Source organism: Candoia aspera, chromosome 4 (assembly GCF_035149785.1).
Source record: "Candoia aspera isolate rCanAsp1 chromosome 4, rCanAsp1.hap2, whole genome shotgun sequence".
In the NCBI taxonomy this organism is placed as follows: domain Eukaryota; kingdom Metazoa; phylum Chordata; class Lepidosauria; order Squamata; family Boidae; genus Candoia; species Candoia aspera.
In genome coordinates this window covers 38,140,633-38,156,230 of record NC_086156.1, presented here as the reverse complement: position 1 = coordinate 38,156,230, position 15,598 = coordinate 38,140,633, and the positions used below count along the sequence as shown (strand labels likewise).

The following is a 15,598-nucleotide window of genomic DNA, read 5'->3' as shown; positions in this document are numbered from 1 at the left end:
CGCTAATTAGGAAATTAGTTAAGCTGTCATTATATTAACACAGTTGGAACTCTGAAGAGTCTTCTGTCATGAGTTCTTATCTTCAGTAGTTTATCTTTTTGCCTTAAAACAGAAGTTGTCAGAGACTACTTGCTTGTAAAAACACCAAAGTCTTTTTGTCCTTGCAAAGCTAATTATAATTAAAATCCAGGGACTTTTATTATAACAAATGTCACTAGCCACTTTCACACATGACAAGCTGTGAATCTTAGCCTATTAAAGCATGATGTGCAATAGAATGCTAGTTACACAACCCCTTGTCCAGGCTTTACTCCATTTTGGCAAGGTTTGTAAGCCAAGTGATGGTATGACATAGGTTCCTGTTATACTAATAACCATGGTTTATTGCTCCCACAGTAGTCAGAGTTGAAAACTATCTTGAAACAAGAATTTGAAGTTAGACTATGAATCTTGATTTTACAAACCTTGGTTGAAAAGCTGCTTTTCTTTTTTTTTTTTTTTTGGAAAGCAATTAAACATAGTCTTTGGACATAATGGAAACCTATGTGTAATTATGACTTTCTGTTTTATCTCCTTCCCTGTGTGAAGACAGGAACAAAGCATAAATGACTGGGCGGTGTATAAGAGCATACTGGTCATAAATAACAAGGCTTGAGGCAGGACTGATGGCTTATCTAGAATTACCTATAAATGCAACTTCATCTTCCCAAAGTACACATGAATACAGCAAAATGAAAGACATTATAATCTACACCATCTGGATTTACTCATATAGGAGTGTTTGTGATGTTATCTGAGGATTCTGGAAGTTGAAGTAGAACATATCTGGATGGCACCATATTGGGAAAGGGAAAGAATGATTGCTTACCCAGTCTTTTTTTTTAGTGTACTATTTTTAGCTGCAGCATATTTTTAGTTATACCACTTAGGTAGCTATTTGTAGAAATAAGTAAAATAACATTATATGTATACATATATACCCACATACCCCAATACACTCTTTATGCCAGGGGTTCCTTAACTTTTTGCCTCATACCTCCCTTTAGTGTAATCTTAATGTATAAACCTCCCCTAAAAATCCAAACACCAAAATGAACACAAATGAACAATGAAAACAATACAATGAAACTTTGGGAACGGTGGATTTATTGTAACAATGTAACTGAAAGGTTCTTCACACCTCCCCTGGACTCTGTCTGCATCTCCCCAAAGGAGGTACACCTCATAGTTTGGGAAACTCTGCTATATGCTATAATACTCACAAAAATATTTTTTTAAAGGAGTATGAAACTTACCTAGTGCATGATTACAACTACGACATGTTTCAGTAAGGCTCACAACAGCCTGCTGCAGATCTACCCTGGGTGGAGTAGGAGGTGGGTTAGGGTTTTTCCAGCCATTACATTTACAAGAATCCTCTGCCTATAATTTAAAAAAATAGAAAAAGAAGACAGATGGAAATTATACAGATTTGAATAATACAAATTGTTAGCATATTTCTAGAAACATGATAGTGAAATGTTTATAATTCAATAACAACACTATTTACCTTTATTCTATAATCATGATGAACTGCCCTTAAAGATGGTTTCAGGGAAAGATGACAATGTTTGGACCACATAAAATGTGAGGAATGAGATATGATAAAGTGTTCTCATTTTGAAAAATTAGGTGTTTCTTCCTCTCATTGCTCATTTTATCTTACCACCAATGAATATGTATGCACGTATACCCATACACATATTATGCTAATTGTGAAAATTGAGTGGGATTTAGAGACCTGAAACTTATCTTTTACCTACGATGTTCCAGTTCACAGAAAGATAAATATGAATTTCTCTGAGTCTCCTTGCAGCTTCCTTCACCCCAATTCAAAGTGTTGTAAATCCCTCTGACTACTAAAAGTGAAGGCTTTAAAGGTTGGAGCGAAAACTCCCTCCTTTCCCCACCCAAAAGTAAGTGTGTCAGCTGGATTGCAGCTCTCCTACTCAGAAAATGGCTAATCTAACCCATTACAGACATACATACATTACATAATTGAGAGGCCATGCAATGCCCTGCAGATGTTTTGGATTACAAACCCTGTAATTCTGGAAAATTCACCATACTAGTTTGGACAGATTTAATCACAAAGACCTGAAAAGCACCAAATTATCCACACATGCATATTATTATGACTATTACACATTAGGAACAGTCTTTCAGAGGTAGACACCAAATTGTCTGAATGATGATGAAATAATAATGAAAAAAATAGGTTTTTAAAGGTTTTATTCTAATAACTCAAAAGCTACGATATCTGAGTAGGTGGGCTCACTTAACCACTCACCTATGGCAGTCTTTCCCAATTTATACCCCTTCATAGAGTTGAAGGCCCAATATACCTAAAGAGCACCAGATTGGGAAAGCCAACCCAGTATGGATGTTAAAAGTCACTGTTTTTCTTGAATGATAGACACTGTGAATTTCTAGTTCCCCTTGACTCTCAATATGGCAGTCTCCATAATTGCTAGCATTAGTCCTTGAATTTTAACTTGAGTTCCATCATGATTATCTCTATAATAAATATATAAAACATACAAAACTAATTTAGTATATTTTACTAATAAAACATATAAATTACATGCAGAATTTGATGTCTTCCACTAGTGCATCTACTGGATGCATCTACTAATTTCATTACAGCAATAACTAGGTACTATGTTTTTAACGATTTTAGCCTCAGAATAAGCATTTTCATGGTTTCTCCCAGATGGAAGTCTCCCCATCCTACCATCAAATGGCAATGCACAGCCAATCCCTCTTTTTTTGCATCTGTAACAGGATTTTGAGGGATGTAGGACAGATAAAAAAGATAAAAGAGAAGCAGGAAAACAGGAGGATCACAAGTTGAAAAAAATGTCTGAACCTTATAAAATTCTATGAATGGGGTAAGATAAATAATTCTCATTTTGAGACATCAGGTATGTTCCTGACCTCCATTTTTTTTTTTTTTGGTCACCCAGTTTAGAAGTTATTACTAAACAGCACTTGCAATGGCAGTTTTCCAGAATAGAACTCATCTGGGAATTGTATTAATGCAATAGTGTTTTCTCCCTCCACCCCCCTGCATCTGTACCTTGACAAATTTGGCAAATACAATGAGTTCAAATACTTATCTCCCTTCTAGGTGAACAGTATGCCCACAGATTGTTTGCTCTTCCCAAGTATGAATGTTAGAAAAACATGGAGAGTATGACTTTCAAGGTCTATAAACAATCAATTGCTGCTAAAAACAAATTAGAAGCCTTTATGAGGTGTAGACACACAATTTTATTCAGATACAAAAAATTATTTTGTAGCATAATTATCCCATAATCTACGAACTATGAAGACCAAGTACCTACAGAAAAATGTAGTATTGCACAATAATTAGCTTAAGAGATGAAAACAAACAGATGTAGCAATATTGTCATTGTCAGTGCTCAACTGCCAAAAATGAATACCAACCCTTCTCCTACAGGCATAGAGAAAGTTTTTTTTTAAAAAAAAGTGGCTATATTTTAAATGTTCCCAACTTTATTTCTACGTTCTTTTAAAACAACAAATCAGGCAGAGTAAGAACTCATATTGAGGCCTTTTTTTGCCAACTTCAGGACAAAGGGAAGCTTATGAACTTTAACTGTAGTGCAGATCCAGGTCATTTAAAGATTAAAGTAAGTACTTTGAACTATATTTGAAAACAACTGGGAACTACTGCACTTACATTAGCAGGGTTGGCACCATGTTCACATCACCTCTCATTAATTAATGCAAAAGTTTTCAAACTTTCTTCAAAGACAGCAAGTAACCTTCAAACACAATGATCTGCCGGAAAAAGTATCCCTTTGATTATTCACTCCAGCAACCAATATATTTTCTACTCAATGGTGAGCACTTTCCTCTTCAGAAGCTTAAATGACATCCCGTTGAGCACTCTGAGTCTTTTCTGGGTTTTTCTTCTGGGTTTTAATAAAATATCACTGTTCTACTTTTAATTAGAAAGGGATGCATGAAATTATCTTGTGAAAGCGTTGTGAGGATATTAGGAAGCACCTAAAAGAATCAGTGTCTTGGAACAGACAGCACTGTGCTGCATCATTTCAAGTTATATGTAAAATAAGAAACAACAGGGGAACTGAACACAGCATCTTTGGGTTGTAGTCATATCTTAAGAGTAATGCATTGTTTGTCCATCAGAATTCAGATTGCAAATTTCACTACACTAAAAGGCTTGGTTTAAATCCAGTTTATTTAGTTATTTATCCCACCTTTATTATTTTTATAAATAACTCAAGGCGGTGAGCATACCTAATACTCCTTCCTCCTCCTATTTTCCCCACAACCACCCTGTGAGGTGAGTTGGGGTGAGAGTGTGACTGGCCAGTTTTAGGCAAAAATATTATGCCTGTTCCAGGTTAATTAGCTTATAGACTGTAGCAAGCTGTAGAACTAGATCATAGACAGAAAAAAAAAATCAGGCTGTAGTTTATTGGAAACTTCTAGCTGGCACAGTTGCAAAATAGTAATTCAGAAGCATCAAGTGTCCTCTATAAGAGAACATCTAATCTCTGGATGTTTGTTCTAAATTTTTTTCCTCCTGTGTAAGAATTTAATTCTAATTTTTTTTTATACTTTCACAATTTTTTCATTAGGAGAAATGAATTTTTCCTAATCCTTATTAATATAAAGGGGAAGAGATTTTGTTATTGCTATCGTTAAAGTCTGGATTCAGTAATCTTTTCTATCCAAACCATTCAGCTAACAATGGAACTTATTTATCTTAAGTCTATTCCTGATATATTATTTGATATGTTCAGCCATATAGGATATCACGGCGAAGTGCTTTTCTTTGCCTTCCATCTAACACAGACAGTAATTTTGAGGACCACAGAAAACAAGGTTTAAAAAGCTATCTAGATTCCTTCAGATACAGCAGAAAAGTAACCTGTCCACAGCCAGGTTTCACAAAAGGATGGTGTTAGGCAATCTTTTGATGGTCAGGGACTGCAGTTACTTTGGGGACAAGTTTCAGTAGACATAATGAGGCAAAGCAAACAGGTTGTGCACATGAATGGGCCAAGGGGATTGAACGTGTTTTATTTATTTTATTTATTTCTATTCTGTTTTCTCTTCAGATTGTATAATCTTTTGCTTTTTATTATTTGATCTGACTGTAAATCACCTGAAGTCCTGTGCAAGACTTTACTATACACCATAGCATGCATTTCCTTCTTAGAGTAGTGGCCAACCAAACTACCAATTTTGAGCGAACGTGATTAAAGAGGGTTCCATGGGGCACAAAAAAGGAGGTTTAGAGGCGACATATGACCCTGAAATGTCAAGTTACCCATTCCTGTTACATTTGGCCTTGCAGAGGCATGCTGTGACAATGTGTTCTTGAAAAAGTAGGCAGGGCCATGATAAAAATTAAACCGAAAATTAATTCAATTGCATTTACATTTCACTGTGATTAAAATAAAATTAAACACAGAATATGACTGTTCCCTAAATGTTTAACCAATGTTCTCTTCCATCACATTACAAATTTCAATTCAGTGCAGATTTTTTGAGGGGTGCTGGGGCCTGTATCAAAGGTTTTCAGAGGCCGCATCCTTGGCCCTCCCATTGCGCTATAAGTTGGAGACATTAGTGCTGATTAATAAAGCAAAAAACAAAACTCTTACTAAATCAAGCTTCATTACAGTATTCTAAATTTTGTGTGTTATAAATACTTAATGAAACACACAATCATAATTTTTAATATTGGGTAGCTGTTTCATTTTGAATTGGAAATCTTATCACTGAAAATCTTCTCAGATTGGTAAACCAAACAAGCCAGCAACAGAAATTTAGAAATGCTGTGATGCTGCATTTGATGGACAGTTATGGATTAAAAAAGAGGGAACACACAGACACACACTATTTAGCTATCCCTATATTACCACTATGTTATTGCAGTATCTTCCAATAGTGTTAGCCTCTAATACTATCTACAGATGCACAACTAGGGAGGAATTAGCCAGGTTTTTAACATTTCTTTTTAAAATCAGTTTTGATTTTTTCCGTAAGTAATTATGAAATAATTCGGTATTCACATAGACGTAATGTCAAAGTTACATACGGATTAACCCAGAAGCATATGTTAGAATGACTGGAAATCTATTTGAAAATTACAGTATGTCATATTTTAGTTTGTCTTTTTACATAAATTCCTAGTGCATATTACTTGGGAACAGCATTACCAGATATTTGTATCTATACCTATAGATCTATGTTTGCGTGCCTGTCTATTTACTGTATATGCACACCAACCTGTACATGCAATTCTTGTATTAAACTTGTGGTATAGATTAGGTTGACAGATAATATCTGGCTGAAATTCACAGCAGAGAATTTGAATTCAAATTCCAATTCTCTGCTGTGAATCTCATCCAGCTATTATCTGTCTGCTCCCACTCTAAACTGTCACTTCTAGCTACTCCATTTTAGACTCACATCTCAGTCACCAGTGGACATGGTAAATGTAGGAGCATCGTACATCCACACTGTAAACCAGAATAAAATCTACTATTGGGCATATTCCTGTCTTTTATAATGTAGCTGGTAACTTCAATATTATGTAAACTTTGTGTTACTCCATTCACTAAGCTGAAACGTTTATTAATGAGGCTCTTATGACTAACACACACTGAAAAAGAAATTATTATGCATTTGTTTCATGATGAACATTTTCTGCTGTTTTCTTTTAATTCAGAGCATCAGTTGTAAAGTATATTTAAATTACTGCCCTCAAAGATCATCATGATTAATCTATACAGTTAGCACATTTTATTTACTGTTCATTCTTTAAATCAATATTGTGCAATGAAGGGTTAATAATTAGAATGCATAGTATTAACATATTGGCTTTGGTCCATCAAGGTGTGAATCAAATTCTGAAAACACAGAATTAGGAACCATATCGCTTGATACACTGCCCAAATTAGGAGCCAAATTGCTTGCTACGTTGCTCAAGATCTAGCACATTTTAAAATGAATTAGTGAGACAACCCCAAAGTGGCATTTCAGTCATGGGAGTAAGTGTGAAACAAAATCTTCTAAAGAAGTTTTACTTCTTTGGCATAAATTATGTATCTATTTTTTACAATGTACATGAGTTAGATCAAGAAAGATTTGTGACAATTTTAGTTCCTGTTGGAATAAGTACACAAAAGAGAAATGTGTTTCATGACTATGGCTCATAATCTGAAAACTACCAAATTATGCTTAATTATCTAATTAAGCTTGTGCTGCCCCACAAGTATTTTTTACTTCAATCCCCATCAGTTTCAAGCAGCATGGTCAAAGATAAGGAACTGAGGGAGCTATAATTTAAAAAATCAGGAATTTGCCTATTCCTAAGGTTATCACACAAAGCCATAGTAAAATTACTTTATACAAACATCCTTTCCACTCCTCTTCCATAGATTCAGAAAAAAAGTTATCTATTATGCACAAACTCATAAAATTGTAATTTATCCTAATCAATTAATTAAAAAACTGTAATTTGATCCTATTCTAATTAAGAGTTGGGATAAAGCACAGTTTTCTACATGTAACTGCTTTGAAAACCAGAAATTTGAGTTGCATCTGATCTTGGGAAATTTGGGCTAAACATATAGTTTGTAAACTAGCTGATATCAGAAAATGATAATATATCAATGCAAAAGATCCCTATTCAATCCCTGTTATCTTCAGGTAGAAAAGTTGCCTATCTTAAACTCTGCAAAGCCACAAAGAATCCATGTAGAACAGCAATCACCAAATTGATATTCTTAAAATGCTCTGAACTGCAACTACAATCCCAAGTCACTATGGACAATGGTCAGAGGAGATGGTAAGAACAGTAGTCCAGAATATTTGGAGCACATGAATTAGGAAAGATTGATGCAGACTTGTATTAAATTAGGAGGACCAATGAGCTAGATGGACTTGGTATACTGCAGCCTGTTTCTAATTACTGTTTGACTAATTTAAACTGACTCTGAATTTAGATATAACAAAGAATACAGGTTAGTTTAAATGTGACTAATAAAGCTTTCAACCTCCTGTTTACGACCACACCAGACACCTTATTTAAAATTTAATTTATTTTTAAGAATAAAATGAAATCAGGTGAGGCACAGAACCTGGAAAGTGTCAAGGGAAATATTGGCAGGCCCACCGGGGCCCACAGCCCCATGTTGGGGACCCAAGATCTAATATGATTGTCTGAACCAGACCCTGGAGAATTTGTTGCCACATAATGTGAAAAAATCTTAGCAATTATGTATGAAAAGAGTTTCCAGCTTTTAGGATGTGCTATACATTAATATTAATTTTTAAAGCTTTGATTTTAAGAACTCATTGAGTCTTTTATTCTGTAATGAAACATACAAAAATGTGACAGCTTTGTTCCTTCTCTTTATTAAAAGTTTGATGGGCAATAACTGAATATTTTTTTCTATTCTTGCTTGAATAATTGAGTGACATTTACTGCTTAAAAAGGTTATAAATATTTTTATGTTCATTCAAGTTCATGTGATTATGCCTACAAAGCAGTAAGCAACCAAGCAATTGAGTTTATTCTATTAATATTTATTAATACTGCCAGCCTCTTACATATCTTCTTTGCATTATACTACAAAGCTAAATGAATGCTAATACAACTAATAGAGAGGGACTTGGTAAAAGTACTTAAAGTACTGTATGTACATTTATATTGACAACTGTGTTTATCGGTAGAATTGCCATTTTTTCCCAAGTGATATACCTTTTCTGATCACTTCCTAGTGTCAAATTGCACACTGCTTGTTTGTTCTGGAACTCCGGGCCAGTGTCATCCAAAAGGGATGAGAGGATTGGTAAGAATCATAACTTTTTCCTGCTGCAGGCACAAAGATGAAATCCTATAGCAGCCACACAGAAATGGGATTGCTCTGGGAATTTCCCCTCATTGCTTTTTTACTTTATACATATGCACATACACACATGGGTTAAGGGGTTAGAGAGGGGCAGAAGGGGGTGGAGCAGCTTCACACTCCTGGGGCTGGCTGTATCAGCCCAGTCTGGAAGGAAAATGGAATCTGTTGGTGTTCTCCAGCGCAGCAAGTTCTGCATACAGCCAATCTCAAAAGAAATCTGTAGGCTTATCAAAAGTTTCTACAAACTCCACAAACCACAAGTCACTTTCCTTTGCTCTAAAGAATCCTGAGGTCAAACAGCAATTTGTGTATTTTAAAGAAGATTTCAAAAGGAAAAAGGTATGCCTAGTATATGTACGCTGGAAGCAAAGGGATGCCCAACAATTAGAGCTGTATTCTTCAATCATAAAGAAAGCAAAGTAAAATTTACTTCTCCAAAATACCCAACCATATAATCTCACAATAGCCCAGCTCTACTGGGTTATAATAAATGAAAATAGAGTCTGATTATTAGAGTATCATTGATTTAAACATAATACGGACATCCTGCTTGTCTACCTAGAGAAATGAAAAGAAATAATATACATCCCTGAAAAGAATGAATGTAACTCGTCAACAAAAGAAAAAAAGTTTGTTTCCATAAGCATATGTGAATGGGATTAAAACAGAATATCTATTTTTATACTTGTATGTCCTAATGTAACTCAGTTAATAATTAAGTCTAAGCATATGCAGTTAAGTGGACATATTGCTTCCTAATTCACCTCTGCCTCCACTTTCTCCTTCTCCCTAAAGCTTCCCTAGAGTTAAATTTTAGATTAAGTTCCTTGTGCCCAAATCAAGTATCAAGGAACTATGCATGCACTATATTTTTCAAATTGTGTAATTCTGCCAATTTAACTTCTAATATCTGTGTCACTTTTACTAACCAAGCAAGACAATTATATTGTTAGTTTAGAAATTAAAAACAAAAAACAAAATGTCTTCTCTCTGCATTTGTTACTTTTCTTTACTGAGTATAATGATCAGGCAGCTACTTTTAAGGAAATTTCTTGTGGTCCTAAGTAATCAGAATTAGATTTCTGTGTTGGTACAAGTTATTTCAAGCAATTTGTGATACACTTATCAATGTTCTGCTAAAAAAGACATTTAGAAATGGCTAAGTTTTAGATAGTTATATTGTATGCAGTCTTTGCATTCCATAAATCAATCATTATGTAGCAAAAACCAATCATTTGCCATTTAAATATTTATCAAGAACTGCTGCTAATCTTATCTTCCAAAAAAATGCTGTATTTACAAATTCATTCCTACGTTATTAAGTGCAACCTAAGTGTTCCTTGGCAGTATATTCAATTTAATCATATGTTAGTTTACCTGCTCCAGTTGTGTTTGCTACTTCTATTGTTCCACAGTAGTGAAAGGTTTAGAGGAATTATCTCCAGTTTCTAAGCCAGAGATTCTTCGTTAGACAATTGAAGGAAACTGGTGAAATTGGTATTAGCTTGTTATATGACCTCAGAATAATGAGCTTGGATGCCCTGTCTTGGTAAACCACTGGTGGGTTGGACTAAGCAATGTGAAATTAATTTCCTATGACTTTAAAAAGAGATTAATACAAGAATTTGCTTTGGGCATACTGGATGCCTCTTAGAATGTTCAGTAAAGATTACTTACAATCATCTGCTGTTGGAGATGTAAGTCAGGAGTTGAAACATTAACCTATATGGACTGGTCTTCTATTTTTGTTGCATTTTAGGCTGATATCAAGAGCACTGATGACAAGACTCTGTGTCAATCACATTATGTGAAAGACACATATTTTCTCCTCCTTGGCTATATGCCTAGTATTTGGAATCTATCAAAACACCAGCGATTGTGGATTTTCCAGGCAAAGAGTTGGTTAAACAAATTATAATACAACAAAGGAAGGAGAAACCTTCCCTGATTTACAGCAGTACATATGTGTTGTTGATACTAAGGTTTGTCGGCATTTCGTCTTTTTTTTTACAAGGAATATGACTTTTTCAGCAACAAGGTCAAAGTTCTTGAAGTTGTTCTATTTATAACATAGTTTCTAGACCATTTTTTTCCTTAATTGTTACACTGACCATTTTTGAGACTGTTTTCATCTTTTAATGCTATTTTATGCATTTTTTGAAATAAAAAAATACATTAAAGTATTACATAAAATCTGTTCAAAGACAGGGAACGTGAGTGGAAAACTAGGGCCTCGGAAGATAAAAATTCAAATCCCCACACAACACTGAGCTGTCTTGACAGTATTACGCCTGTCACCACCACTCAGCCCCACATTACATGGTTACTATAAGATTAAAATGAGGAAAGGGAGGAATGCATGCAATGAGCAAAATTTCTTGAAAACTATAATAGGATAAATAAAGCTCTGTATGGCTTTATTTATTTGACCTAGCTTCCTTCTGCAGTAATAACATTGATATAAACAGAGGGAAAAATATCCTTTCAATGTGCTTCCAGGCTGCTGAGCTCTTTCTAAGCTCACACAATTGGTAATCCACTTTTGTTTGTGTGTGTCAGAGTTCTTGTCCGCCATAGGCTGCAGAAGGAACAAGCCACAATCTCCACCTCCTTCTGCTACCATCCTGTCAAAACAAAGGCTCTGTTGCCAAGATCTGGCAGAAGGAAGGAGGTGGGTGAGCAGGAGGAGCTGTAACTGCTGTCTCCAATCCAAGCATCTCCTTTACTCTCCTCTCTCTCACTACACACAACTGGATTGGGAGTGCTGGAATGGCTTTCTTGCAAACCTCCCCCTGCTGCAAAAAAAAAAAGCAGGATTGTTTATCTCTGAACAAATACAGTGGCTGCTTAAAGCAGACTTTGGTTCTCTGCCTAATTTTATGTTTACATGAGAAGCAGTTGCGGCAGCACTTTACCAAGCAAGTAACACAATGAAAACAAAAGCTGGCATAGCCTGCTGGGCTTGAGTTTTCTTGTCTCTCCATGTTACTTTGCACTGATGTTCTGCTTTGTCTCAGGGGTGTATCTTTTTCCGACTGCTGCCAAAACAGTTTCTTTTCTTACTACCGCAAAGAACTGGAGCAGAACTCTTCAAACACTCCATCTCTGAGAACACTTCTAGTAGCTAAAAACACTTCTTTCAAAATATCATACACTAGGAATGTGCATGTTAAAGGATGCACCTGAAACTTTAAAAAATATCACATTGCAAAGAGCTTGCAATCCCATCACCAAACAAAGAGGAAAAAAACTCTGAAAGCAATCAACAGAGTGTTAAAGACACAAAACAGAGTGGAGCAGGTGACCCATTCCCCAGCCTGGTGCCATCCAGATTTGTTGGACTGCAATTTCCATTATTGTCAGGGCCACGGTAACTGTAATAATCAGAGCTCACTTGGAGGACACCAGATGGGGGAAACCTATTCAAGGGCAGCAGAATAGAAATGAGTCACATGGAATGATGACAAATGATTCCCTGGAGAAACTGAGCTAAGCTTTGCAAAGTAAGGATAAAAAAACAAAGACAGGGAAAGGTAAACTGCAAAATACTACTGTGCAGAGATTCCGGAGAGGTAGCTAAAGGTGTCTCCACTGAACAAAGGAGAGGAAGGGGGAAACTGGGAAATATCTCTGGCAATTGTTATAAGGACTAGATTTTAGCATGTTTTGCGTCATCATCCCAGAGTTGGGACAGATGAAGTCAAGATCTAACCAAGGCTAGCACTAAAAAGTTTTTACCCTAAATATTCACAGTTGTTCCACACAACCATTTCCACGGCAGTTTCATTTTCAAGTGATTTGGTATTTGACACCTGATATTTTTAATGCACATGTTGTATTTTGCACATGGAATTCTAATTGACCCAGCTGATACACCAGAACTAAAACCACTAATTTTGTAATGGAAATTAGAGCCATGGATATGTGCAAAGAGGAATAACTAATCGGAATTAATTGCTCTTTATAAAACACACACGCAAACAGGAGTAATTCAGCAAATCACTACCTTCCAACGAGAAAACAATTGCCATGGCAAGCACAAATAGGAAGGCCAGCGGGAAAGCGCACACGCGTACGCTCAAACAAACCACCGGCCCTGCCGTTCCGTTTTAGGGCCTATTTGTTCCGCTTTCTAAAAGCGTCGGCTGCAGCCCAGCAAACCACTCCCGCACCTCCCCTTCTGACGGCAACTGCAAACTGCAAACTGCAACAGCAACATCTTTGGGCGCCCCCTAAGGGCAGCAGCAAGTGCGGCGACCTCTGTGCTGGACGTCGATGCAATCCCTTAATCTTGCCCGTTTTTCCTCCCCAACCCCCGGGCTGGCTGGGTACCTTGCAGGCAGAGTAAACTCCCAGCTTCTCTAGCTTCTTGGCGCGGGGTGCAGAGCGGAGCTGTGCCTTCTTCCCCGCGATACGAGCCGAGCCGAGCCCCCCACTGCCGCCACTGCTACTACTACCACCTCCACTGCCTCCTCCTGCAGGGCTCTCAGCAGTAGCAGCTGCGGCTGCAGCGATAACAGCTCGGGCGGGTCCACAAGCAGGCAACCCTCCAGCGGACGGGGAGCCCTGCTGCAGCGCTCCGGCGCCGCCGCCACCGTTGCCCCCAAGGCTTGCTCCTGCTGCCGCGGCAGCGCCAAGCCCGGCCGCGCCAGCCTCAGACATGCCGCAGCAGCGCGGGCGGCCGGAGGCTCTGCTCTGTTGTGACCGACGCCAGCCTTGCTCCGTGCCCGGCTCAGCGCGCCCGTCGAGCGCTCTGGACCCTCCCCTTTCCCCGCTTTGCAGCCGCCGGCTGCTCCCAAGGAGGGAGGGGACAGGCCGCACCGCGGGCGGGTCCTGCCGGGGAAGGGAAGAGAAGGCGGAGGCGCCCGTTAAGGAGATAGCAGGGGGAGAAAGACGGACATGTTGGGAGCTTGGCGTGGTTGTCGCTCTTGGCGGAAAGGTCCCACTGCCAACACGGCCCGGGCCTCCCTCGCCCAGGAGCTAAAACAGTGGCAGAGCGGCGCCTCCAACAGTCCTCGCTTAGCAGCACATTCATGGCCATGTAATCTTCGACAGCCCATTTTTGCACCTCAGGCCGGGCATAATACTTTTCTACGTCCTGCTCGCTTGCGTCCACGCCCAGAGATTGTCTTGCGGAGAACGGCGCTATGATGACGGGGTGGGGAGTCGGGTTTGCGAAAGCCCCTCCGTTAGAGAATCCAGGCTTCTCCAATTTGTCAGGAAATAAGTCTTCTGGTATCGTGAAGACGAGTACTGTAGATGGGCTGCAAGACCCCAGTTTATGCCGAATAAATCCCCGGCCTTTATACCATGTCACACAGCTCGTGAGGGCGTGCGTGCGTGCACGGGTGTTTGCTGTGTAAACAAACTACCACTCGGAAACGAAAGTGGTAAGTTCTCTCAGCGCGCGCCACTTCCTCAAAAAGTAGAAGGCCTGAGGGGCAATCCTGGCCCGCAGCACACTCCGAGGTCCTCCGGAGCGCTCGTCTGAGGCCCTCCGATGATGGACAGTTGTCTCGCGCACGTTCCCACCTTTGGGCGCGCGCCAAGCACTGTAGTGGCCACAGCCAAGCATGCGCCCCCGCCTACCTAAGTTACTTCGCCGCCGTTCCCGTGCTTCTGAAGAGCAATGTCTTTAGCATAAAAAGAAACCCTCGTTCTTTCGTTATCTTCCTTTGTTAATTTTCGAAAAAGTTGTTGCGGTAGGAAGCGAGCTCGCAGACCTGTTGAAGATAAACGCTGAAGAGACACCGGAGCGGAGCTTCAACAGTATTACTACCTTGGTTTGAATTAAAGAAGTCAAACAGGTTAAAATTGCAGGGAGGGAAAACTGGTAGCTGGTAATGCAAAGCCTTACTTTTCCTTCCTCCAGATGAACTTTCTTAAAATCACGAGGGAGAGAGAGAGCGGGAAGGATGTGTATATTGGAGAGAGCACCAGCTCCCCTGTTAACACAAAGGTTGCCATTCCCTGAAATGAATTGCTGGAGGAGATGGCATTGAGATGAGAACTAAACTAGCTCTTGTTGGTTGATGGTCCATTTCACTGACTTCTTGGCTCATTGTTTTCTATTTCACTTTGCCCTACCAGTGGTTTGTTGCTTTGTTTATTGCTCACATTTATACGGCTGCCCACCTCACACAAGGCGACTTTGGGCTGCGTACAACGAGATAAAAACAGTGAATAAATAAGAGACAATAATTATAAAAAGATAAAATGATTATTAAAAAGAATATTATCACAAATTTTTAAAATATACCAACCCCACAAGAGAGAGCAAGAATGTCAGTCACAGTGGAGCCGTCTAAGAATGTCTCCTGTTCCCAAAGACCCCCCAGGCCTGACAACATAACCAGGTCTTGAGGGACTTCCCAAACGATAGCAGGGAAGGAGCAAGCCTAATTTCAGGGGGGAGACTGCTCCACAAGGAGGGCACCACGGCAGAGAAGGCTCCATCTCCTGGGACCCACTAAATACAAGTCCCTGGTAGATGGAATCCGTAACATGCCTTGCCTGCTAGATCGAATGGGATGGGCTGATGTACTTCCCAGATGATAATCCATGCAGCTATAAACTTTGGTCCATGATGGCTTATGTCAAAATAGTCTTCAAGGTGCCCCAGGACTGTAAGTGTA

The 15,598-nt window shown here is 38.7% G+C and overlaps 1 protein-coding gene across 3 annotated transcripts in view; it reads right to left on the bottom strand.

The window, feature by feature from the left end:
- KAT2B (lysine acetyltransferase 2B) overlaps positions 1-14,068 on the bottom strand; it is a 60,677-nt gene extending 46,609 nt beyond the window's left edge. For 2 of the 3 annotated variants that reach the window (XM_063303877.1, XM_063303878.1), the window contains exons 1-2: positions 13,296-14,065; positions 1,296-1,422 (exon numbers count right to left, since the gene is read on the bottom strand). In XM_063303877.1, coding sequence (XP_063159947.1) covers positions 1,296-1,422; positions 13,296-13,625 — 457 coding nt within the window. In that variant the 5' untranslated portion in view covers positions 13,626-14,065. Of the gene's footprint in view, positions 1-1,295; positions 1,423-13,295 lie in introns of all 3 variants that reach the window. The other variant, XM_063303879.1, reaches the window with a different exon arrangement.
- Positions 14,069-15,598: the final 1,530 nt, after the last annotated feature.